Source organism: Myotis lucifugus, unplaced genomic scaffold (assembly GCF_000147115.1).
Source record: "Myotis lucifugus unplaced genomic scaffold, Myoluc2.0 scaffold_612, whole genome shotgun sequence".
Lineage (NCBI taxonomy): Eukaryota > Metazoa > Chordata > Mammalia > Chiroptera > Vespertilionidae > Myotis > Myotis lucifugus.
The window spans coordinates 308,039-333,933 of record NW_005871660.1 but is presented as its reverse complement, the minus strand read 5'-3'; the positions used below and the strand labels follow the sequence as shown (position 1 = coordinate 333,933).

Sequence of the window (25,895 nt, the reverse complement as noted above, 5' to 3'; positions counted from 1 at the left end):
TGGCTCCCCAAGCCCACTCTCCACCAGCACAAGCGCTCTTCCCCAGCCTCTCCAGCGAGGCTGGTACCCCTCATGCCCTGCTACACATAGGCCCTCATGCGTCCTCCAGGGCTGGCCACGTGCTTCAGTCAACCTGCTTCCCCTTCCAGGACAAGTAGCATCTAGTGGGCCCTCCTGGGCAGTCAACTCTCTAGGCCAGTGGGAGGGCATGGAGACTGCGGCCCAGCACACAGTCATGCTGGCACAATCTGGAGATGTGAGGAGAAAGGAACAGGGCAGAGTGCAAGGGAGAAGCGAGCAGGGGCTTTAGAGGTAGAGGCAGAAATAGAGGGGGGTTCAGGCTACCTGTGCAGCGTCACCCAGGTCCCTCCGGCCACAGTCCCCAGCCCTGCCTGTGGGAGCCTGGCTCTAAGACAGTGGCTGAGGGCAGTCACAGCAGGCACCTCCTAGAGGACACGTTGGCCACCACTTTGGACACAAGGCAAGTCCCAGCCCTGAGGTCAGCCAGGCCAGAACTGCTCTTCCGGAACTTTCTCCAGAGCTATCCCCCATCCACCTGTGTCTTTATCTCCGTATTTTAAAACCCCTCCCTACTTTCTCTCTGCTTTTAAAGCTTTTTTGACACAAAGTACATCTGGACCACTCTAAACCAGAACGTCACAGAAAATTTGGTTCATATCTTCGGCTGCATGGTCGGAACGGTATCCTGGCAACCAGTCAGGTAACCCTGCAGGGGCTGCAGCAGGACTTGACAGGCTCCATAACCCTGCTTTAATGTCGTGGAAGCACGGAAGAGGCCAAGAGAGACAAACCGGGCGTCGTTTGCCAGACACCGTTGTCAGAAAGGCAGCTGTCTGCAAATAGCAGGGGCTTCGGTGAGAAAATAACATGTTTTTAGACTAGGCATAAAGCTCACAGGATGCAACAGGAAATAGAGGAGCCCAGAATCTGGGTCCCCATGGGGACTCAAGGCCCCCCAAAAGCCATATGATGGTTAAGAAACAACAGTTCAGCAGTTTCACAGTTCAAACGATGGACCAACCAACAGACCCACCTACATGTTTGAGAGTCTGACCCGTTTACTGGGGTTTGGGAACATATTAGAAAGACTGGACACTGGAGAGGAACGTCATTTGGCCCAATGTTCCTGGTTTAACCCTGAGGCCAGAGGATAAGACCTCTCGCCAGGCCCTGCTGAGGCCAGGCCTGAGGCCAGGCCAGTGGCTGGGGGACACCTCGAGGCCCTGTACCTTAGGGGCTTCTGCCAGTGCAGGTCATGGCAGACTCCGGGGGACCAATAAAGAAATTCCAGGGCTTGTGACATTGGGTGCGTCATGGGTGCTGGGTAGGTGGAGGCCTCAGCAGGTTGGCCAGGTGGCTCTTGACGGAGCCAGGTGATTACAAGGAAACGCGTCCTCTGCGGGCAGGGCTGCTCGCCTCAGCCAGGGGACAGGCAGCCTCCATTTCACCAACACGGCCGGGGAAGTCTCCTGTCCGCCAAGGAGGATGCTATTAATAGTGTCATTTTCTCGGTGTTTTGTTTATTCCCCTGGAATGGCTTGATGGATGTGAATAATTATCAGACTATAAAAGCCAGCAAATGTGCTACTTTCTATCGCTCTAAATCATCAAACAAATAAAGTGTGAAACAGCATTTTTGAATATAATTTTCCCCTCTAATGGCTTAGAATTATTATCAAGAACAATGAAAATAAATAAGCAAATGCCTTGTGAGTTAAAAATTAAATGAGTGTGTCAGGAAGAGGAACACAGAGCATCTTGGAGAGCAGGGACCTGCTCGGGGGCCATTAGTTATGAGGACGTGCGACAGGGCCTCACAGGACCAATTGGCTCTCAGCGTGGACTCCCACCATCCTCTGTATCCACCAGGAGTAGGCGCTTGGAGCCACCTGCCTGGATGGGTGATGTGATGCCCCAAGAGAAGGCTACACTCGGGTGCATGCACCACAGTACCTGTCACCCAGCTGACCCCCAGCAGTCCCAGGATCCTGTGTGTCATTGCCCTAGGACAGCCATACAAAACCCAAAAAGCGAGGGTGGTTGGCCTCTACCCCTCCTCTCCTGGGCCACGGACAGGCAATGCCAGAGGGGCTGCTGCCTCTCAGACCAGCAAGAAAATCCGTGGTCACGGAGAAATCCTCAGGACCAGCGATGTGAAACTCCAGTGGACGCCCTCTCACCCAGCCCACAGCCCGGTGGATGGTCTGGCCACTGGCCCCTCATTTCCTCGCACCTGCCACTCTGGGCTGCAGGGCTATCACAGGTGGACTGGCTTCCCTTCAAAGAGAGAGGCATTTACATGGTAATGAGGTAATTCCCAGCACCCTGTCCTGCCCTGCAAGGATAATAAGACTTGATTGGGGGCCAGGCTCTCAAATCAAAGCTCTAAATCCCCAACGACCCTTCCTGGAGAGGCCCCCCAGTCTCTGTGGGGCTCCTGCCTGGGACCGCCCTGCTCAGAATCAGGAGTTGCAACACCGTAACACTGACTTTCTTTTTCCCCCCAAGACTTTCCACTCGGCCAGTGACAACAGTACCTGGAATTTCTTCATCGCTGAGCGTGACAGCTTCCACTGGCACATGGCTTCCTGCAATTAGGCCCCGGTGATAAGAAGGCTCATCTCCCACCCTCCTCTCTGCTGAGAAACTCATGCCAAGAGCAGGGGTCCAGCCAGGAGTCCTTTGGAAATGTCAGTTCAGCCTGACGCGTGCCGAAAGGTAAGAAAGTTAATTTCACAGCGTCTGCACAAGGCCTGGGCAGACAGGCCCGGCGTCGTTTAACATGCTGTAATTACGGAAACAGGAGCAAGAAGGCAGAGACCACTGGAAGTATCGAGACCACGTGTCAACTTGGAGGCCACCTGACACAAGCAAGCCACCCACCCGCACAGGCCCAGGAGGCTGAGGCAGCTCCAAATGCCATCGGCCCTGCCAGGGCCCTGCATGCTGGGCAGACATTAAAGCCATTATTACTGCAGTCCCCAAACACAAAGCCTGTGACCTCTCTCACCATGAGTCGGTGGGACGGTCCCAGCACACTGCCCCACGGCCTGGACAGGCCCAGAAGAAAGACCGAATCACAGAACAGGCTTCATCACAGAACAGGCTTCCCCGAGAGTCCCCAGCAACAGAAGAGCCATTTCCGAGATGGTTAGACTGAGCTGGGCCTCACTACTCCACTTGTCTACACTGTGGAGTGGATGTGCCCAGACACAATCACAAGCAGTCACCCCTGATGTGATGGCCACCGAGACAAACCCTGTCCCAGCCCTGAGGATGCAGGAGTGGTGAGCCACGGTACCCAACCCCGGTGCTGGGCTCAGTGTCACAAATGCAGTTGGCTCTTCAGCATCTTCTGTGCCTTAGACCAAGGCATCCACCAGGTTAATACAAGCCCCATCAGACAAATCAGAAACCCTGAAAAGACAAAGTCAGAGAGGCTGGAAATGGCACCAGGCCCTGGTGGTTTTACTGAGTCCTAGTAAACCTTCACACTAAGGGCCAGTGCCCACTTATACTACCGAGCAGACGGGAGCATCAGATGTTAGTGAACTTATTTTATGAATCTGGCATATTTTTTAATGAATGAATGAGTGAGAAACCCTGTCACAAACACAGGATAAAGATACACAGGAAAATAATAGGCCAGTCTCACGCCACAAAAGTCCTAAATAAAATATCAGCAAATCAGACACAAAAATGTTTATTACAAGACCAAGTGTTTATCCCCAAGGTTGCAAATAAAAATCTATATAAAATTTCAAACCATTCAGTATAAAATTTCTTAGCCAACTAGGACTAGGAGGAACCTTCCTAAGATCACACCTCACAGTGAGGCACGACGCATTCCGGAAAGTTGGGAGCAAGGCAAGCTGCCCGTTATTGCAGCCACTCAACAGCACACACTGAAGACACCAGCCAAGGTAATCAGTCAAGAGAAAGATAAAGGGGAGTAACAATTAGAAGGAAAGAGACAAGCTTTTTTCTTTTAAGTAACACAACCTTCTACTTGGAAAACTAAGAGAACAAGTGGATGAACTACAAGACAAAACAGTCCAGCAAGGGCACAGAATTTAAAAAATCAACATATGCACCAGAAACATCCACAGCAGACTATGAAACCTACTGAGGTCGCTCCTGCCCCTTGCCTGGGGTCGAAAGCAGAAATTCCTCACCACAAACAAGGTTAAACATAAACCCCAGTGAGTGCCTGCCGCTGACAGAATCAGAATCTGACCCAGGAGAGCCTACAAGGCTGATGCTGATAGGTGACAACCGCCTGGTGCCTCTGTACAGAGCAGGAAAGGGCAAGAAACTCACCTGTGATCAAGTCCTTCAGTAAACAAGGTAGGGGTGCCAACTGATTGTGACAACAGCACTGACTGCAGTTGTGGTGGGTATGAGCAGGGTGGCCTTATCATGATGGTAGAAATATGAAAGAAGCACTGCGAACAGTATCCTGGACAGTAGAGGTAAGCAGGACAAGTGGGTCGTCTAGCAAAATAAAAAATGTCAGAAAAAGCGCCTGGCAGAGAGGCCTGCCCTTGAAACACGAGGGAGCAGGTCCAAAGGCCTGGATGGATAGCGGCCCTGGAACCACCAAGACACCCTGGGTCTACCCACCCCACTGGGAGGGAAGGAAGCGTTGTCCCCAACCCAGTGAGCCTAGAAGGGAGACTCCAGAGGACCTGGCCCAAGGGAAGAAAGGGGAGGCTAAGGCCCTTTCCTAAACACTCAGGAGCGAAACAGAAGTACGTCTCCAGGCCCCTGAACAGCTGGTGCACACATGGAAACTACAATCTGGCGGGGGGGGAGGGGCGCGCTCCTGTACACCCCTACTTAGTCACCGCTACACAAAGGAGCATGGCCTGGGCTGCACGGCTCCCTCACTGAGAGAGTGACTGAAATGGTCTGACAGCAGAGGGATAGCGGCCCAGTTTATCTGGAAATCCCATCTTAATTCCCGAGGAGCCCTGTTAAACGGGGAGGCAGCCTCCCTCATTTGTCCCCACCCCAGAACAGATATGAACACTTGCTGGGATGATAGGATCAGCCCAGGACCAGGGTGTCTTGTTGCCAGGAAAGGACCTTATTGAGCCACGGCAGTTTTATCTTTAATGGATCGTTTTCCGAGACAACAGAGAATGAAATTTGGTATCTCACACCAGCAGTGTCAATGATTTGAAATAATGACATTTTTATTGAAACCTACACACGAGATAAACAGAGTCCTGGGAGCATCTGCTCAGAGAAAATGGGATGTCTCAGATGGAGACGACCGCCAGTAGGAATGCAAAAATGAACTGGCCTGCTGGCAGGAGACAAAGGTGCACTGAGCCGGGGTGGGAGCTGGGAGTATGTGTATGTGTGTGTGTGGGGGGGGGGGCGCTGTCAGCACCTGGGCACCAGGGCTGTGCCCAGCCTGCCCCCATCTCTACTGGGTCCCAGCTGTTTGCAGCACCTCCCCGTGGGGATCTGGGGTAGGTCAGCATCCTAGAGGTCCCGCAGCTACAGGGCCCAGCTTCAGGGGAGCGGGAGTTGGCTGCACACACTGCCAGCCACTTTAATTAAAGGAGCAGACTTTACAAAGTGAGTGGTGTTGAGCCTGCAATTAATCGCTGAATTGGAGACATCTGATTCCCAGCCCGTTTATTACAGGCACGTGAATCATTTTTGGTATGTGACAGGACCAAGGATGCCAACTGGGCATGTTTTTGATGCTGTTTTTAAAGCTGTGGGGGGTCTTTCTCAGGTGAGGTTTTGAAAGGCAGGCACAGGCAACTGAGCATCCGGTAAGAGTAGGAAGAAAGGGCCTATGCTGCCAGCGTGGGGGAGACCAATTCATGGGACACGAGGCTGGTGAGAACTTGGTGCCATTTACAAAGACCTCAATCTCCTCTCATAGAACTGGTCTGAATTTCTGCTCGTAAAACAACCAGGGGGCAGCCTCCCAGTGTGCCCAGAACCCTGTGGTAGCTAGTGACGCTGGCTGCTCCCACCACCAAGTTCCTCCTCCAGTAGCGTGTGTGCCTTAGCAGGGGACATGCTTGATTTATTCCTGTTGAAACATGTAAGACGGTCTGAACAGAAAAGAGCGAGGACGATCTATTGAGAGGACAGGAGTGTCTGAAGGGATAGGGGCTGCTGACTCAAGAGAGAAAGATCTTGGCTCCCATTTGACCAGAGTGGAGAGGAATTAGACAGACCACTGTCAGCCACCCGAGTCTTCAACACAAGCCCGGGACGTGGGAATGAGCTGGTGCAGGCCTGAGAGGGTGGCTGAAATCCCGGTCTCTGCAGGTTGAGAACAGTCAGGACCCCTTCTATGTGGGAGACTCCAGATCTATTAAAATGACTTCCCATATCATTGGTATTTGCATTCACTGTCACACAGACTCGCAAGGCCTACTGAACCTCGTGTGGACACACATTGGCAGCCGAGGCCCCTGGCAACTGGAAGGACCAGAGATGACCCTGGGTATCCTTGACCTACCCTCTTAACTAGGGGACTAGCTTTTTAGAATGGTGGGCATGAGGATTACACAAACTTTACAAACAGGCCCTGTGACCATCAGGGGTTCCAGCTTCCATGTGTAAGACCATCTGGGTCTCAGCCTCCTGCCCAGGAGATGAAAGCCACAGGGCACTTAGAGTCACTCCCGAGTCGCTCTGGACCCTGGCACTTGGAGAGGGTTAAGCTCACACACAAGTTACATTGGCTCAGCTCTATTCAGCTCGCAATCAGGAGGGAGAGAGCAGACAGATCAAGCCTCACAGGAAGCTGCTGAACAAGGGCCATTAGCGTGTCTCGTCTTGGCGACACGGCCACCTCTGGTCCCATCCTGCACCTGCCCCACAGCATCCCAAGGCCACAAGGGCTCCCATCTGCTGCTGATGGGCTAACATGAGAGGAGCACATTCACTGCCAGTGTTGTGAGCAAAGCTAAGCAGACTCCCCCTACTCACAGACTCCCAGGAATCTCCCTTCTGGGGAGCTGAAATCTGTTGGCAGCAACCTCGCCATGGAAACCAGACCCTGAAAAGAGAACCCAAATCGCTCATGGCTCAGCTAGAATGACAGGTGTGGGGGTAAGCAACTCTGGGCCAGGATGCCCCTCTCTGCAACAGAAAGCCCCTTGCCACCACCCCTGAGCAGCCACAGACCCCTCCCCGCTTCCCCAGTTTGAATCAACTCCTAATCTAAACACTGCCTGTGGGAGGATCTCCAGATTGACATTTCAAACCGAAGAGCCAACAGTTTCTAGAGTGGTGGGCAGGGAAAGGCTTCGGGCTTCTCGTCTGGTGCCATCCCAGAACCAGGAACGTGGGAACCAGGAGGGCTTTCTTGGCTCCAACTGCCCTAAAGCAAAAATCCTGCAGCCTCACAATAATGCAGGGCATCGCTGGGCCAACTCTAAAGCACCTACTTTGAACAAAAGACTCTAAAATGAAGGGCCATCTGCTCCTGCCAAAGCAAGCCAGCGGGTCCACGCGACAGCCAGTGATGCCCGCGGCCATGAGTGGCAGACAGGCAGGAGATGATCATAACTGCATAGAGGGCTGGCGACCAGGCAGCAGGGCTAACCCACCCTGCCCACCCCCACCCAGGCCCTGGATCCTCCCTCCCATGCTAACTCACCCTCCTGGCCAGAGGAAGCTTCCTGGAATGCCTCAGTGCAGTAGCTTTCTAGCCCAGGAAACTTCTAGACTTCAGCTCCTGATCTAGCCGCCCATCCTCCAGCTGGGCCCCTCCTTGGGCTGCCCCGGTCCCTCTCCTTCCACAGACTTCCTCACCACTGCAGCTCCCCTGTCTCCATCTCAGGGGCTCCCAGGCTGCCAAGAATGCCAGGCTTGCCCTGCTGCAGGGACAGGAAGGGGAGGTACAGCCACTCTGTAAGCTCCTTTCCCGACAGATGGCATCTGTCCTCGTGTGAGTCCAGGGCTTGAGCAGACCCGTCTCCTCTACAACCTGACAACCACCTTCGTTCAGCACCCACCCCTTTCCCTTCTCCTCCTGGACACATGGTTAGACTAAGTTTCCCAGCATCCCATAATACTAAAGTGTGGTCATGTAACTGGACAACAGCCAATGAGATGTGGGCAGAGCCATGGATGCTGCCTCCCAGGCCTGTCTATCAAAGGTCCCTGAACATTCCCTCCCTCTTCCCCCACCAGGACACTTATGCCCAGGGTAACCTGGAAGCTCTTTGTGGAAGGTGGCAGGGCCTCTGTCAGCTTGGGGCCCCACATTCCTGCATCATCCCCTCCATCTCCCACAAGAACCTACCAGTTTCTATTTCAGCTAGTGGAGTTAGAGTCAGTGATTGTTTTAGGGGCCCTGTAAGAAAAGGGTCCTTCTCTCCTGAACTTGACCTTCAAATTTGGACCAACTTTGCCAGCTGGGATGTACCCTGTCTCCAAAGCTGAGCAACTATCTGGCCAGAAACTGCCACCCCTCCTGATTCAAAGAATGATACTTTGAGGGGCAGAGCAGAGCAGTGGTTAGGAATGCGGGCTGGGCCAATGGCCTAGTTTAAGTCGCCGTCCCACCACTTCCAAGCCAGTGTCTACGCCTCATCTGTGATGGAGGATGGCAGGGGCTGCAGACAAGTACACGAAGTCACTCCAAGCACCGCCTAGCACATAGGAAGCATCACAAGAAGCACTAGTATGTTATTTCTCATCTCATCGTCATGTCTACTAATGGACTTCTTACACAGTGGCAGGTAAAAGATGACTCGCTGTTTGCAACAGCCGCAAACTGAAAACAACCCAAATGTCCATCAACAGTGAACAAATAAACAGATGGAGGAACAGTCATATAATGGAAAATTCTACAGCCATGAAAATGAATAAATTATCGCCACATGTAACAGGAACAAATGCAAGATACAAATGAGTCCATTTATGAAGTTCAAATCTGGCCAACACTCAATTGCCCAGGGACACAGACACAAGCAGAAAAATGACACAGAGAAGCACCATCAAAGGCAGGAGGGTGGTCGTCAGTTCTGGATGGGGAGGGGCACCAGTGCATGGTAGGGAGAAGGTGCTTTTCCTGACATCATGAAGGTTAACCAGGGGTTGGCTGTAGAGCCATTTGGTTAACTGGACATAAATATTTTTTTTTTTGGTACATACATATTTTGTATACTTTCCGTACTATGTTATGTTTCATGACTTAAAAAAAAAAAAAAAAAGGTTATAGCCCTAGCTGGTTTGGCTCAGTGGAGAGAGCACTGGCCTGCGGACTGAAGGGTCCTGGGTTCGATTCCCGCCTGGGCACATACCCAGGTTGCGGGCTCACTCCCCAGTGGGGGGCATGCAGGAGGCAGCCGATCAATCAATGATTCTCTTTTATCGTTTATGTTTCTAGCTCTTTCCCTCTCCCTTTCTCTCTGAAATCAATGAAAAAATATATATTTTTTAAAAGTTATAGCCCTGGCTGGTTGCTTAATGGTTAAAGTGTCAGCCTGAGGTCCAAGGGATCATGGGTTTGATTCCTGGTGAAGGGCATGTACCTTGGGTGCAGGTTCCCCGGCCCCAGTAGGGGCGCATGTGGGAAGCAATCAGTCGATGTGTCTCTCACATCGATGTTTCTCTCTCTCTGTCTCTCTGTCTCTCTGTCTCTCTCTCTTTCCTCCCTCCCTTCCACTCTCTCTAGAAATCAATGGAAAAAATATCCTTGGATGAGAATTAAAAAATAATAATAATAATAAAGGGAACACACTATAGCAAGCACAGTTCTCAGATGTCTCCAATACTTCTGGCCCCTGGGGCTCACACATCTGTTCTCAGTTATTGAAACATTCCTCCCAGTGCTTCCATGAGGGTGTATTGCTGTTAAAATTAAGGTCCCAAATCAGTAAACCTTAAAATTGGAGAGATTACCCTGGTGGGCCGTATCTAAGCAGGTGAGCTCTGAAGAGGAGTGGGGCCCTTCCTCAAGTCAGAGGTGCCAAGTGTGAGGGGACCCCCCAAGACTTCCCTGGAGATGTAGGGGGACACCTAAGAGGAGCCTCTAGGTGCAGACAGCACCCAAGGCTGACAGCCAGTGATAACACAAGGACCTCACTCTGCCAACAACCTGAATAAGCCTAGAAGTGGACCTTCCCCAGAGTTCCCAGAAAAGGGCCCGCCGACACCTCAACTTTAGCCTCTGAGCCCCGGAACTGAGGACCCGGCTGGCCTGTGCCTTGGTTCTGACCTACAGAAGTGTGGACTAACCAATGCAAGCCAGAACTCTGGGCGGATGTATTATGAAGCAACAGAAATACTGAAACTACCCCAACTTGAGAAAAGGAGAAAGGAAAGAGGTGAAAAATATCTGACAGAAGTATGCCAGAAGGCTCATATCTGTCCAATCTGGGTATTAGGCACAGGGCTGTACTGCTAATTATTCTCTTCCTAATTCTGATATTGGAAGTTTTGGGATTTTTAAAAAAAGCCACACACACTTCAAAGAGGGCAGCATGGCAAGGGGAGAGAGTGACTGACACACTCAGCCAGGTCAACATCAACTATGAGAACTCATGGTGACACATGACCCTGGGTATGAGGGGATGGAAGGGCCCTTCACTGTGGGGCCTTCCTCCAAGAACCCAGAACCCTGGTATAACCATGAGAAAAACACCAGACAAACCCTAATTCAGGGACTTTCCACAAAATCCCTTTTCAAAACTGTCAAGGTCACCAAATCAAAGAAAGTCTGATCAACTGTCATAGCCCAGAGGGGCCTATGGAGATGTGACAACCCAATGTCACTTGGGATCCTGGATTGGGTCCTGGGACAGAGAAAGAACAGTAGGGAAAACGGAGGAAATCTGAATACAGTATGGATTGTAGTTAGCAGGAGTGTATCAGTGTGAGTTCATTAACTGTGACAAATGTACCAGGCTAATAAAAGATAATAAGGAAGCCAGGTGTGAGGCACATGGGAAATCTCTGTACTATCATTCTCAGCTTTTCCATAAATCTAAAACAGTTCAAAAAAATAAAGTCTTTAAAAAAAGAGAGAGTACACTACCAAAACAGTGACAAATAGACAAGCTTATAACAAATGACTAAGGAACAAGAAACAACTTCATAGTTTTTACATTGGGAACTCCTGGCCCCAGTCCATGCTGGGACCTTCCACCCCTGCAAAAAAGCCCATTTCCTAATTCCATCGGCTGCAGGGACACCCAGCTGTCTGGGCTCACAGTACAGCAATAGCTGGTCAGAAATATCAGACCCCCCGCCTCAGTCTTGCTGGCTCTGGATGACAGCACATGGTGAGATTTTTCCTTAGCAGAAGGCTGACCTTCCTCTGTTAACTCGATGCTAAAATCACTTTGCATTCCCTGAACAAACACCAACTGTGTCTGTCCCTGCCCGTGTGCAGCAACACGCGAGGAACCAGCCCATGGAGACAGATGGCGCTGAAGTGTGGGAGCCCCTGGGTGAGCACCCCTAAACGCACTGGGTTTCCTGGGTGCCCTGCTCTGCCTGAGAGGCACAGGCACGTGTTCTCACGTGACCCACCGCTAGGCTCAGCCAGGCTGTTAAGAATTTAGTGCGGGGAAGGTTGGTGAGAGAAACCAGTCATGCGAATGGAAGGATCTGTGATTAAAACTGCGTGGTGCCATGCTGTACAAAATGCTTTGAAACTGCCCGTTGCCATACCCACCATGGGGATGAGCAACACAATCCTAGTTTCATAGTCCGATGGCACTTGATTGCCCAGAGTCAAACTCTAAGGCAGTGGTTCTCAACCTTCTGGCCCTTTAAATACAGTTCCTCATGTTGTGACCCAACCATAAAATTATTTTCGTTGCTACTTCATAACTGTAATGTTGCTACTGTTGTGAATCGTAATGTAAATATCTGATATGCAGGATGGTCTTAGGCAACCCCTGTGAAAGGGTCATTCAACCGCCAAAGGGGTCGTGACCCACAGGTTGAGAACCACTGCTCTAAGGTCTCTCTAGCATCAAGAGTTAATTTTTCAAATGCCAAAACCAGCTTTCGGTTTTAGATTTACTACACAAATCCTGACAAGCAGAAAGCCAGGCCTGGGGCATCAGGGCAATAGTGTGGTTCTGGCAAAAGCAAGGCTGAGGGATGGCTAGGAGGGCTGGGAGGGTTTCTGGGCTGTGGTGACACAGCCATCCTTCCCCTAAGCACCTGCATGCACAGACACTCCTGGCCATGGTGTTAAACCGCTCATGCTAGCGCTACGCCACCGATGTGATCCCAAGCGCCAGAGTGCACGACTGCAACACCCCTGCAACTACATCCAGGAAAGTCGTGCTGGATTCCCTGACACATACGCAGGAGTCTTGGAAGGAGGCAGTGGGCAAGTGGGTTAGGCACAAATGGAATAAAGCACACCCAGCTCTGGTACCGTGGCCACAGTCATGGTCAAAAGAGGAGACTGGAAAGGTGACCAAGAAGGCGCTCCTCCCCTCTCTACGATCCCCTGGATGAGCCCAGCAACCCACAGCTCCCCAAACACGCTTACATCTGCTCTCAGGAGGAGGTTTCTGCTCTAAAATACTCTTTGTTGCTGTATTTCTGTCACCTTAGCTCAGGACCTAGGTTTCCCCACCAAGTTACAAGGTACAAATCAAGCCACCTGCTGACATCTTGGTAGGTCTTATCCATCTGACCTCCCCAGGCACCACAGCCACACCAACTCTGTGCTCAGATACCAAGTGGGAGTTCGGCCGGGTGAGTGAGGGGAGAAGGGGGGAATGTCTATCTGCTCTCGCATCTTGTACCAGTGAGGTGACAGGGTGTGATGTTGGGAAGCTAAGTTACTGAAACCAATCTGTGAAGCTGTCAGGCTCCTACCAACCTTGGCACAGAGCCTTCCCTGACACCATGGGGCCTTTCGGGATCTTGCCAGAGCAAGGTGGCTAGGAGGAGATACCCTTGTCACTGGAGAAGGGGGTGTGCCTGAGTCAGGGAATGGGGCCCCCTGGTGACTGCTGCCCTGGAGTCTCAGAAGCCATGAAGTTGCACATGGCCAACCAGGCCTCCTCTAGACACCAGTGCTCTCCACCAAGGGCCTTCAGGGCTGCTGCCTGGTCATCTTCCCATGGCTCCAACACGCACCTCAGTCTGGCTCCCTGGCAACAAAGCAGAGGCCCTCTCAGGGCCTGGACCAGGCACTGTGGTCCTCCAGCGCCACCTACAGCCTGGCCTGGGGAGTTGGCTTTGGACAGCAAGGTAGAAAGGAGGCAGGAGGAAGGAAGGGAGGAGGAGGCAGGAAGGGAAGGAGGGAGGGATTATTCAATGCTGCAGGAGGTGCAGCTGGGAAAAGGACTGATGCTGCCTCAGGTGGACCTGCAGAGAGGTCCCCAGGGACCAGGTCAAGGGGCAAGGGAGCAGCCCAGCAGCACCCCCCTCAAGAACCTTGCTCTGCCTGGGCAACAAACCCATCAATGCCCAGGCCTAAGTCAGAGAGCAGGTCACATGGGAGTCAGCCAGTGTGTGCATACTTCCTCCTTGTGCCCCATGGCAGGGAGTACATATCCTCGAATGCATAAATGCATACACACTCAGGCATGCACACACAGCACATGTGCACACACCACCTCAATGCACACAGGACAGCTGTGCACACAAAGGTGCAGTGCACACATGCATGCAATGCACATGTACATACATGCACAGGTGTATGCACATATATGCACGTGCACACGCACACCTCTAGAGTACTGAGCACAGGCAGAGATGGATATGCCTGCTGGGAATTTTTGGCAGCAAAGGCTTCCCAATCCTTCTCCTATGAAATTCCCCTGAGCAAAATGCCAAAGAAAAACTCTAGGTATAGCTGAATCAAAGGGAAAATTTCTCCAATCCACTGGGAGCCTCAATCAGGCTTCTAAAAGGTCAGCGAAGGGGCAGAGCTCTCAGACAATCCCCCAGACTCCCAGGCTCTCACCAGCATTCCCTCCACTAACCCTGCACGGAAGGATCCGTTCAGTGCACCTTAGGACCATACAGAGCTAGTGAGGGCTCCATGCCCCTCATGGGGGTGCAATCAGACTCTCTCCCCTGTCCCCTGTCTCTCCCCCTCCCCCCACAGGGACACTGATACCAGAGACTTGGAAGACTGTATCCCAGATAAATCAAAGTGGGAAGGATGGAGGGGCTGGGGAAGCCAGAGACAGAACTCATGGGATGCTGCAGAGCCTGGGGCCTGAAGGCCAAGGTCACAGCCCTGAGGGCCAATCCCCAGAGGCAGGAGAGCATCCTCATCCTCCACTGGGGCACACCCCCTTCCGGAGGGAAAGAGGCATCTCCACCTCCTCCAAGTACAAGCAGAACCAGAGGGAGTTTAGGGGGACAAAGAGGGATGGGGGCCGGGGGGTTGTACGTGACCCTGCTAGACTGTGTTGATGTTCCTTCAGGTAAAGCACATCTGCTCTGGCCTCAGTCACCCAGGAGGGGCTTTCCCCCACTCACAGCATTTAAAACATAGAAAGGAAAACCACAACTGTACAGCTCTGCCTGCATCCCAGCCGTCACAGTCCAGCAGCCCATGAGAGGCCCTGGTCCCCGACGTGCAGCACTCGGCCGCCCAGAGCACCGGGCTCCTGCAGCTCATCCGCCTTGCCCAGCACGGTAGAAGCCGCCGTCTCTGCTCTTCGCAGTGGTCCCTGGCTCCTGCAACTGAGCCCCCCGCCCAAGCTGGCCTCACCCTCGAAGGCTGTCATTTCCCAAGCCTGCCCTACCGAAGCCTTAGCCAGCCGTTGCCCGGCATGCAGGCACACAGGACGCACCACAAGGCACCTTCCCCACCCTGGGAGGCAGGTCCAAACCACAGCAGGGCCAGGGGGACTGACTCCCTACATTGGCAGTAATGTGTGCCAGGCTACCCTGCACAGGGTGGCAGGCACTCTGCTCTCCTCTTCAGGGTGCACAGCACACTCCAGATGGTCCTGAAGTGCTCAGGAAGACAAGGGCTGACCAGAGCCCAGTGCTCTCCAATTCCCAGCCCAGATCTCTTTCCTGGGGACACTTGGAAGCAGCAGGGAGGACAGGAGGTGGCAGGTGCTGCATGTGGCAATACTGCTAGAAACACTGTTATTGCTGCATCTGAAAACAGTGTGAAACAACACAAGGTGGGTGTATCACACACGGAGCTGAAGTTTCCAATGAGGGGCTTGGTAGCTGACCTGGCCTGAGACCCACAGGGGCCGAACAGGGGCAGATGGCCCAGGGGCAGCCCTCAGGTAGAGTGGTCCTGGGACAGCCTGTGGGGATATCATCTCTGGCTAAACCACCACCACCCACGGGCTTCACAGAACGAGCCTGGCCCAGGACAGCAGGTTCTATAGGGCACAACCTCTGGACACTGAGCCCTGGGCTGCCCACCCCCTAGGCACTGTCCTGCAGGGCCAGTCCTGCCTCCTCCTGATGCCCATGCCTACCCACCCTCCTGGCCTCAACAATGGACAGGGCAGCAGGGCGACAGGAAGGTCAAGCAGTGGCAAGAATGGTCCTCGTGTGAGTATAAGTACCGGTCTATTTTCAATCCCCATCTCAAAAGGAATTCTGAAGCACTCAAATGCTTCAGATATTCTTAGCCTTGCTGCCTGAGAGCACCACGTACTGCCAGCCTTTCAAAGCAAATTTCATGCTTTTATCGACACCAGGCTGTTCACGTCACTTTGACACACAAATCACACTACCGAAGTAGCAACACACCAGAAAGGCTTCATAAAATGCAATAAACCTGAGGATGTCGACACTTTAAAAAAAGTGCTACGGAAATAATCTGAAATGGTTGCAATTAAGCTACTGTAGACGCAGGCAGAGCAGTACATATATTAGGGAGACAGACGTGTGAGTACAATCTGCCAGAGAATGTCTCCTCTCTGGGGAGGGGTGGGAGCAAGGCATCACCCTCCCAGGGAGTTGCCAAGTGGCTCCCTGAGCCCCCAGCCCAGGGGCAAGAGAGCACCTCACCTGGCCCCCCAGGCTAGTGTCCACGTTGGCCCCATGACAGAGCAAGACCAGGAGGGCCGGCTCCCACAGGATGGCACTGGCTCCACACGATGGAAACCTCAGTGCACTGGGGCTCTGAGAGGCGGAGGGGTTACTGTGGTCCAAGTACCCAGGTCTCCTGATAGTTACCAAGCCCCCCTCTATGCCAGGCCCCTGCTGGGAGCTGGGTACAAAAGGAAGACCAAGGGCCCTGCCCTCACCGGGTCCATGGTCTGGTGGGGAGACACTGATGCCAACATCCCCACCCTGATCCTGAGGAGAGAGAGCTGGAAGGGTGCCCAGCACGATGACCAGGCTGAGCTGACCAGTCATGGAGCAGGGAGCTGGACCCTACATGGCCACACTTTGAGAAGTCCCTTCCCACTGGCCACACTCCGTCAGTGTGAGAGACCCCCAAATACAATCCCACCCCCCTTCTGGACCAGAAACCAAGACCAAGGTCAAAGTGCCTTCTCGAACATTCTTTCTGTCAGAGACGCGCTGCTGTGTCCAATGCCAGCCCTGCTGATGGCTTCCCCATTGCTCTTGCGAATCAGGTTGTGGAGAAGGGTGCAGGTGAGGTGATGGGTAGACACAAGGGCCACCCCAAGCAAACCAGGGGTATAGCATGCAACAGTCGGGGCTGTCCTCAGGGGCTGCAGCCAGAGAGCACCGAGTGCTGGTGACAGGAGGTAAGATGCAGAGCCAGGTGTCTGTCCTGCTGCATCCCCCAGGGAGGGGACTGCTGTGCCCTCACATTCCTGGGGTCCCCTCTCATGGACAGCTCTCTCGGACTTTCTATTGCGTTTTCTCACACTTCACCTCCCTCAAAGCCAGTCCTACCACCTTCCCACTACCATCCATCCCAGACACTTTTCTGTAGCCCCCACCCTCTCACTACCAGCCAGCCTCCTTGCCAGGCTCCCTACACCACTTCTTGCACCAACCTCCCTGAGACCAGCAGCTTTCCTCGGCATCCTCACTGCTTGCTGCAGAGGCTCGTGACCCAGAACACACTTTGCCCCAGGGTCACATCTACGAGAGCTTAGCCACTACGTGCTGGGACTCAGCACTGGCTTGCTTCTTCCTCTCTCTCTCTAAGGAAAAGGTGGGTTTTCTTCCCTTAAAGTCTCTCTGCCAGCCAGATGCCCTTAAAATCGGGCATGCTCGCAAAGCTGAGCAGATCAGAGGCAGTGTTCCTACCGCCCATCCCCCTACCCCCTCCTTGCTCTCCTCCTACTGTGGCTCCCAACGGGCCCTGGGATGATCATTGCCCAGTGGTTCTAAAAAGGTGGAGTCTAAAAAGGATAAAAAGAACCTAGGAAATTTCCACCTCGGTGCTGGGAGATAATGGTCCATGGGGAAGGGCAGGAGCGCCATCTAGTGGCCCTGAGGGGAGCTGCACCCAACCGAACTGGAACACAGAGGACAGAGGACAGTCACTCAGATACGTGGCCAAGTCACTGGCCAACACCATGAAGTATCATCCAGGCCAGTGGTCGGCAAACTGCGGCTCGGCAAACCGCGGCTCGTGAGGCACATGCGGTTCTTTGGCCCCTTGAGTGTGGCTCTGCTCTTTATTCATTTATCAATTGAATACCAAAGAGCCGCATGTGGCTCGCGAGCCGCAGTTTGCATATACATATATTCACATACATACCAGCACACATATACACACTCAGACACTCAGACGTACACACAAACATGCGACACAGCCTGTGGATCTGCACAGGGAGTCAGAGGGCTGCTCGTGGGCACTCAGCCTGCACGGCCCACGGAGAGCCCTGGGACACTCCTACAAATGCCCCCACCATGTCCGTGTCCAATGCTTCTCTATCTTGCTCTGCCTGTCTGAGAGGAAACGGCTTTGTTCACATGAGAGGTGAGGAGAGCATGGTCATACAGCCAAAGGAAGAAGAGAGGGGCCTGGTTTCCCACCCAAAATCTCCTGCTGGCTCCTGAGTCCTCTGCTCAGAACTCCTGATCCTGCCCCACTCAGCAAAGGGCTCCAGGAGGTCCAAGCAACTTAAAGGAGTTGAGGTGCCTATGGGTAGAGGCCCAGTCAAGGTAAGAGGTGCCTTGGCCAGGGTCTGCTGCCTGTGTCCCCAGCTGCGCTGTGTCCCCTGCCCCCGCCCCCCACTGCCCCGAGCTAGCTTGTTTGAGGTCTGGAGTGCTACAATCTGCTCCCGGGCCGCCCCTGCCACCCCTCTGAGCTTCGCTGATTATTGTGACAACAGAGGCAGGGAGATGCAAAGCCCCAGCTAAGGAGTCTCTGCTGGAAACAGCCGTGAACAAACAGAAGGCAGCTGCCTCCGGGCCTGCCAGCAGAAGCTGGATGTGAGGTAAGTGTTAGCTCAGAGATTCCAGAACACAGAGCACACCGCACATATGCCCCAGCCTGCAGAGCCCAGCACTCACAGAGTGGCCTTCGGGACAGCTCACCCACCCCTGCTCAGCACCTGCAAATGAGTGGGGACCCCAGGCAGCAGGGGCCTACTGTTAACCTCACCCCTCAAACCGAAGGCCAAGAGGAAGGCAGGGGAGGCTCAGTGCTCAAGGCTACCCTGTCCCCAGGCCTGTGGCCCCAGGAGAGCCCCAGTACAACAGCCACGCACCTGACTCGGCCTGGGGAGGAGCTGAGGGAGCTCAGAACCAGCCGCTGCTCAGTGGAAGCTCTCTAGGCCCAAACCCCAAACTCCACAAATCAGGAAGCTCATTTCTGAGGGGCACGTATACCTCATCCCCAAACTGGTGGGTAAACTGAGACCGTCCTGAAGCCAGTGGGGGCAGACAGAGCCAGCAGATCTTGAGCTATCAGAGCTCCAACCCTGGCCCACCCTCCCTAATAGCCCTGGCCACGTGGAGCCACACAGAAGGCACCCATGCCTGCCTGACCCGGAGGAGCCTATCCACCTGCCCTCCCCCGCCCTTTGCCCTGCTGGCAGCGGAGACCTTCCGCCTTATGGAGCAAGTCAGGCCGCTGGCTGGACACTCACCATGACTTGGGCTCCCCAAAGTGCAGGTAGTTGATGCTGTACAGGTCCATGTCCTCCGTGTGCCAGGCGAAGGTGGTCTTCCACATGCCGAAGTACAGGTAGGGGGTGTTGACACCCTCAATGATGGTGCCGCACTCACGTTCCACCATGTCCAGGATGGTCCGAAGGTTCCCGATGTTCCACTGGGCCACGTCCTGTGGGGCAGCAGGAACACAGTCAGTGGGCCGGCCATCCCTGGGGCACCCAGGCCCCACCAGCCCCAGACACTAGTGGGAGGACAGGAAGTGTCCTTCCCTCTGAGCCGCCTGCTACAGTGTGACCCCCATGAGGGCCTAAGAAGAGCCCTGTTGTCAGCTCCAAACCTGCCTGCCCACTTCAGAGCCTCGCCCACCCCAGTATCCAAAACCCATCCTGGGCTGCTCATACCCTGCAGATGCCGACTGACTGCCCTGTGCTATGCAGTTGGGCAGAGCTTTCTCTAGACTCCACGTTGAGGTATGTGTTAATCTCAGCAGTAAAGACCTCAGTTTGGTCATGAGTAACTAGTGTGCCTCAAAGTCAATGACACAGAAGGAGGAAGACAACTGCCAAGTGGGACTAGACCAGCGAAGGTGCCAGACAGCCCTTCTGACCTCCGCATGGAGGAGATGGAGATGGTTCTCAGAACCAAGCAAACAAGGCTGGAATCCTCACCTACCAGTCTCATCTATTCCTAATGCCACAAGCAAGCAAACTGCGTCCTGTCATAAGAGCTCACAAAATATGCTTTAATCAACTTCCTTTCCCTAGAGAACCCTTCAAGCCTGTTGAGATGTGAGTGAACATCAGCCTTCTTTCTTCCCCAATCCACCCTGTACCACCCACTCCTGTCCACATTACAGGCCCTTGATTTGGTGAGATTAGTGGCTGGTTTTTGTAAGGTGAGTCCTGGCAGAAGCCCAGAACATGGGGGGCGGGAGGGAGACTGACCAGACTCCTCAGTATAAGAAAGAAAAGCCCAAGGTCGCCTTGAATAGAAGCTTCCCAAGGTCAGGGCACATCAAAAAGAGGTCGCTTCCCTAAGCCTTGTCCAGTTCACCTCATCAGCCCACACATCCACAATGCGGCCACAGGCGGGGGACCTGGGATCTAGTCTAAGCCAGGCAATAACTCATCGTGTGGCCAGGGCAAGTCATTTCTCTGCTTGAGCCTAAGTTTCCACGTCTGTAAAAGGAGACTGTTGCACTAGATCAGGCACGGGGAACACAGGGCCCCAAAGCCTCTTCAGGAACCTAAGGCAGGTGTTGCTCACGATCTCAGCGTTGGCCCCACCAAGCCTCACTGGGCAGCAGGGTCCTTCATGGGGCCATCACTACGACCAACTGCAGGCAGCACAGAAGAGCAAACCCAGAGGCTCTCCCTAGACAAGGCTCTAATTTTTTTTTTAATTTTTGAATTATTTGAAAACAATGCAGAGTCTTCAAGAGAATGAGAAGACAAGCCCCAGACTAGGAGAAAATATTTGCAAAGGAACTCTTGAAACTCAATAATAAGAGAATAAACAATCCACTTAAAAAATTAGTCAAAGACCTGAACCTCACCAAGTAAGATACACTGATGACAAATAAGCACATGAAAAGATGCTCCATATCATGTCACCAGGGAAATGCAAATTAAAACCACAATGAGCTACCACTACACACCTATCAGAATGGCCAAAATTCGGAACACTGACACCACTAAATGCTGACGAGGAAATGCTGACGAGGATGTGGAGCAATAGGAACTCTCACTTATTGCTGGTGGAATGCAACATGGCGCAACCACTCTGGGCAAAAAGAAATGCTGGCCAACAATTCATGTGGGGACCCACGCAGTAGTCCTGATTTTTCCGATACCTTTTGGGAGTTAACAGGCTCCTCTCTGAGCATCCAGGAGGGTCCCCACTCTTCCCGGGAGGAGATGCTATTCCCACCCAACTCCAGTCCCACCCAAGACCAGAACTCAGGTGGCGCCCATCAGCTGCTCTCATGGTAAACATGGGCTGAGTGAATGGAAGAGACTATTATGGTAAGAAATGACCTTCAGAGTGACAACATGGAGTGAGGGGCACATATGGGGGCCAAGAGGACCACCTAGGGAGTGGAAAAGGCCATATTTTAGCCCAGAGTACCCCATACAGAACACCCCCAGGAAAGAGCTAGGCTCAGTAACTCTGAAATTAACCAGGGTTATCTGAGGTCCCATAAATATTAATAAACTATCCCCTAAAAAAAGGGCCCCACTCAACCTCCCTCTGCTTAACACCAGCACCTCTCTGGGCCTCTGGCATCTGGTCTAAGTCCCTGGACAGGCCAAGGACATGCCCTTCTCTGTTGCCTGGGTGTCCCCAAAGCCCCCCAGCCCAGCACAGGGACCAGAAATAAGTGAACCCATGGCAGCTTGCCAGCTGAGAACCTGGGGTTCCCAGGATTCTGAGGGTGTAAGATCAGAGCCATCAGAACTCTGCGACTCAGTAGGAAAGATTTTGCAAGTCAGAAAACCACGGGATCCCTTCTTCATTCATTCTAAGACCAGGCATGTAGTTGTAACTGGAGCCCAAACAGAAAGCCCAGCTAAGCTTGTGTCATTTTAACTTCCATTTTCAATTCCATTTCCATTCACATTCCTTCACCTCCACCATGGAAACCGACTCCCTCATTTTCCCAAGAACCTCTTGGTATCCAGAACTTACATCATCATACAAGGAGCCGCTGATGTCAGCACCGTAAATGGGAGAGACGAAGGTGAGGTTCTTCCAGTACTTGCGTTCCAGGTCGTCGAAGTCCTGGTGCCGGGGAGTGCAGTATCTGTGAGCAAACAGCACACCGAAAAGGGGGTCTCAGAGCATGCGCCTGATCTCACAGCTGAACCAAGCCCAGGGCATCTGCTGGACACACCAAGGGAGAGGCTCTGCCCAGATCACCCACTGTCCCCACCACAGGGCACAGCCCCAGAAAACGCAAATGTGGTCTCATTGCTACTGAGACAGCATTTATTCCAGGGTGTGTGTATAGGATGGGCAGGTGGCCCTGCCTGGAATAATGCCCACTTATCCCACCTCATCAGCTAGCTGGGCCTGTGGTATCCAAGTCACAACGCAAACCAGGGGCAGCTGGAGCAGGTGGATGGGCACGGGCTCTGGCAGTTCTCATCATCCCGCTGCTCAGCACATACTAAGAGCACTGATTACGGGCCAGGCGCTGTCCTGGGCGCTAGGGCCATTGCATGAGTGGGCAGACAACACCCTGCCTTCACAGTACACTTATGTTGGAGAGCAAAGGTACTGCTGGAAATGCACAAACAATTTTAGAAAGCCAGGAATCTGGGAGTAACAGAGAACAGGAAGGAGAAAACAGCAGTGGTATGCTCGTGAGTGCACCGTGTATGCACTGGGAATGCACAGAATGTGCAGGTGTGTGCCATGTTGAAGGAAGCAGCGTGCAGGAATGCATGTTAGAGAGCCCCTCTCTGAGGAGGTGCCATCAGAACTGAGACATTATGGGAGGGTATAGAGGACGCACTCCAGGGACAGGGAACAGGTTGAACCCCAAGGGGCAGCCCTCAGTAGTGGCTACTGAAGGTAGGGTGAGGTGGACAGGTGGCTGTGGGTTGGTGAGGGTCTGGATTTTGCCCTCTTTGAACAGGGGGGGTCTCTGAGCACGAGATGTAGAGATCCACCCAGTGCACCCAGAGCAGATGGCATGCGCTTTGTAGGGGGCTGCGTGTGCCCTACAATCTCTGCACCCCAAAGCCCGCAGTGGACTGGGCTTTGCAGATCAGGGGGGTAGAGGCCTTTAAGGTGTGGCTCCACCTCGGAGCTAAGGTTTCAGGGTTCTGCCCTGCACCGGCCAGGGTCCCGGCTGCATACTTCTCGCTGTTGGCCAGGCGGCGGTACTCCCCGACCGTCATGGCCTTCTTCTGGATGTTGTACTGTGTGAAGAGGCCTGACTGGCCCGTCACCACCTGCTGGATGGGGGCTGGGATGACCACGTCATCGATGTCATCATACGTCTGCCGTGGCTTCCACTCCTTCGGGGGAATGATCTGCGAGACCAAGGAGGAAGTCAGCGATGCCTCCAGACAGGCACATCCACTCAGGACAGGGGAACGATCAGAGACCCACTGCCCACTCCTGGGAGACCAGCAGCCACTACCTGGGAAGCACACCTGGGACTGCCCCACAGGGGCACCAGGAACCATCTGTGCCTTTATCAAGCACCCAAGTGATCTGGTGCCAGAAACACGGGCACCACCAGCTGCATCTGAAGTCCTTTTAAAACCTTTATCACTGGAGGGCAGGGCCATTCTGCCCTCTAGCTTTGGAAAGGAGCAAGGCTATGCCAGACACTCATTCTAGGAACCCCCTTCATTAACACCTACTAGGGAGTGATTACGGTTCTAGGTGCTGGGGAGGGGAAACACGGGAAAACAAAGATCCATGAGGGCCTTACATTCCAGGAAGAGGGAGATGATAAATACCTTTAAGGTGTGGTTCCACCTCAGAGCTGGGTTTCAGGGGGCCCACCCACAGAGTTAAGGAAACTGTGGGACGGTAACCAGTTGTAAGCACTAAGGATATAAAATAAAGAAGGGCTGGGTAAGAAGCCCAGAGGCAGAGGGGAGGGTGACAATTCTAAGTGGGAGGAGACCTCAAAAGGTTGCCTTTGAGAAAAGGCACAGCTATTTCATGGGAGCAAATCCAATGGCAACCGACCACCAGGCCTTGACTGTGAGCTGATGGCAGCTCTCCTGCCCCCACCCTCCCTGCCTTTCTCCACAAGGGGACACTAGGAGCAGCACGAAGGCCTTAGTGTCAGGGGCACTGTGCTGGGCTTGCTTGGGCTCAGAAATCCACTCTTGGCGCCTTCACCTTCCTGGTCAGGGGCGACCTCTGGGCTGGACCAAGGGCCTCCTGAGCATTAGGCACCCTTCTGGGTCCCACAGGGCGAAATGGGACTAGTCTCTCCAGTCCTGGGTGGTTGTTTGCAAGCCTCAAGGCCCCTTTCAGGGTGCCCAGCAGGCCACCTAACAGCTTTGGGAAAAGGAACTAATTCAACCTATTTTGTTGTTTTTTTAATATTTTTATTGATTTCAGAGAGGAAGGGAGAAGGGGAGAGAGACAGAAACATCAATGATGAGAGAGAATCATTGATCCGCTGCCTCCTGCAAGCCTAACCGGGGACCAAGTCCGCAACTCGGGCATATGCTCTGACTGGGAATCGAATGGTGACCTCCTGGTTCAGAGGTCAATGCTCAACCACTGAGCCATGCTGGCGGGGCTAACCCAACCTGTTTTCAGAGCATCAGCCATGAACTCTAAAGAGGCTGAACCCTCAGCCTACTCGGGGCCAATGAGGGAAGAACACCGCGCTGATGCCCAAGTTTGCCGACAGCTTCCAAAAGGGATGAAATCTCTTTACCATCCCCAAGGACTCCACAATCCCACCTATGACACCAGTGAAAGAAAATGTTTTGCTTGGCACTTATTCTCCAGTTGCCAGTTAACATCCCCTATCAGCACACACAGTTTATTTATAAAATTCAAATAAATAACAACAGAGGAAGTCAGTGGGTCTCCCTGGAGCAACCCTGCCCCGAGGGGACAGTGAGTGATGTCTAGGGACATCTGAGGTTGTCATGATTGTGGGTGCTCTTGGCATCAAGTAGGTGCTCAGCACCCTCTGCAGTGGCCAGGATGGCCTCCACAGATACCCGACCCAGATATCAGCAGTGCCAAGGCTGGGACCCTAATAAGAGTTAAATGAGGACGAGGACACAACCTTTCAGTGGAGGCTCTTTCTGGGGACGTCTTCTCTTTTGGTCTGTCAACTGCGGCCTCGACGCAACAGGCACCTAGAATACCCGCCTGTTTCTGGTGCGAGGCCATGTGACAACAGAGTACTGGCTGGGGTCAGCCTGCCAGCAGAAGGTTTTCTTAGATTTCTGGTGAGAAATCTGAAGATTTGGGTGCTAAACTAAAACATTCAAGACTGGAAAACAAAAGAAATAAATAAAAGGGCCTATGCCTCCAGGATCCAAGACGTTCTTCTGTGAGGAAGGATCCATGACCCTGAGCTGCTTTTTAATTACGTTACTGATGTCTCCTTTTGACAGAAAACCCAAACCTCTTTCAGGAAAGTGCCATGAGCCTGCACAGCCTCCGGACCCACTTCAGTTCTATTAGAAGTCCATCCCTAGTCCCAGTCTGGGGCAAAATGAACTAAGTATGTCACTCCCAAATTTCCCACCTTCAAACAAGAGCCTGAGGCTACTTTGTTCATTTATGTCACCCCTCACACATTGCTGTGTGAAGACATCTGACAGCCAGGAGGGACCCTTACACACACGTGCGATGCCTGGTTTGCATACATGTGAACCACTCCTTCCTGGACACATTCTAAGCAGGTTTTGAAAAGCTGCTTAAAAGGAGAGCCACTTCCAGAACTGAAGCTTCTGGAAAAATCCCTTCTGGCCTAATACCCTCACACCACTACAAAATCAGATTTAAAAGGAGGATCCCGCCCTGGCTGGTTTGGCTCAGTGGATAGAGTGTCAGCCTGTGGACTAAAGGGTTCTAGGTTCAATTCCTGTCAAGGACACATGCCCAGGTTGTGGGCTCGATCCCCAGTAGGGGGCATGAAGAAGGCAGCCAATCAATGATTCTCTCTCATCATTGATGTTTCTATCTCTCTCTCCCTCACCCTTCCTCTCTGAAATCAATAAAAATATATTTTAAAAAATAAAATAAAATAAAAGGAGATCCCAGGCAAAGGACATCTGAAGAATGTCACCTAAAGAACTTCCAGCATTCTGATTGGCCCCACTCGGCACCTGGTGCACCTGACTGGTATAGCCCTGGACTGACCCTTGCTCAAAGCT

The 25,895-nt window shown here is 52.9% G+C and overlaps 1 protein-coding gene across 9 annotated transcripts in view; it reads right to left on the bottom strand.

Annotated features, from left to right (window-relative positions):
- KDM4B (lysine demethylase 4B) overlaps positions 1-25,895 on the bottom strand; it is a 131,336-nt gene that overhangs the window by 65,562 nt on the left and 39,879 nt on the right. For 8 of the 9 annotated variants that reach the window (XR_002826750.1, XM_023745987.1, XM_014447091.2 and 5 more), the window contains exons 4-6: positions 22,885-23,060; positions 21,709-21,823; positions 18,996-19,189 (exon numbers count right to left, since the gene is read on the bottom strand). Coding sequence is in view for 8 of the 9 variants with exons in the window: in XM_023745987.1 (XP_023601755.1) it covers positions 18,996-19,189; positions 21,709-21,823; positions 22,885-23,060 (485 nt within the window). In the remaining variant the exon portion in view is untranslated. Of the gene's footprint in view, positions 1-18,995; positions 19,190-21,708; positions 21,824-22,884; positions 23,061-24,796; positions 24,973-25,895 lie in introns of those variants that run through there. The other variant, XM_023745990.1, reaches the window with a different exon arrangement.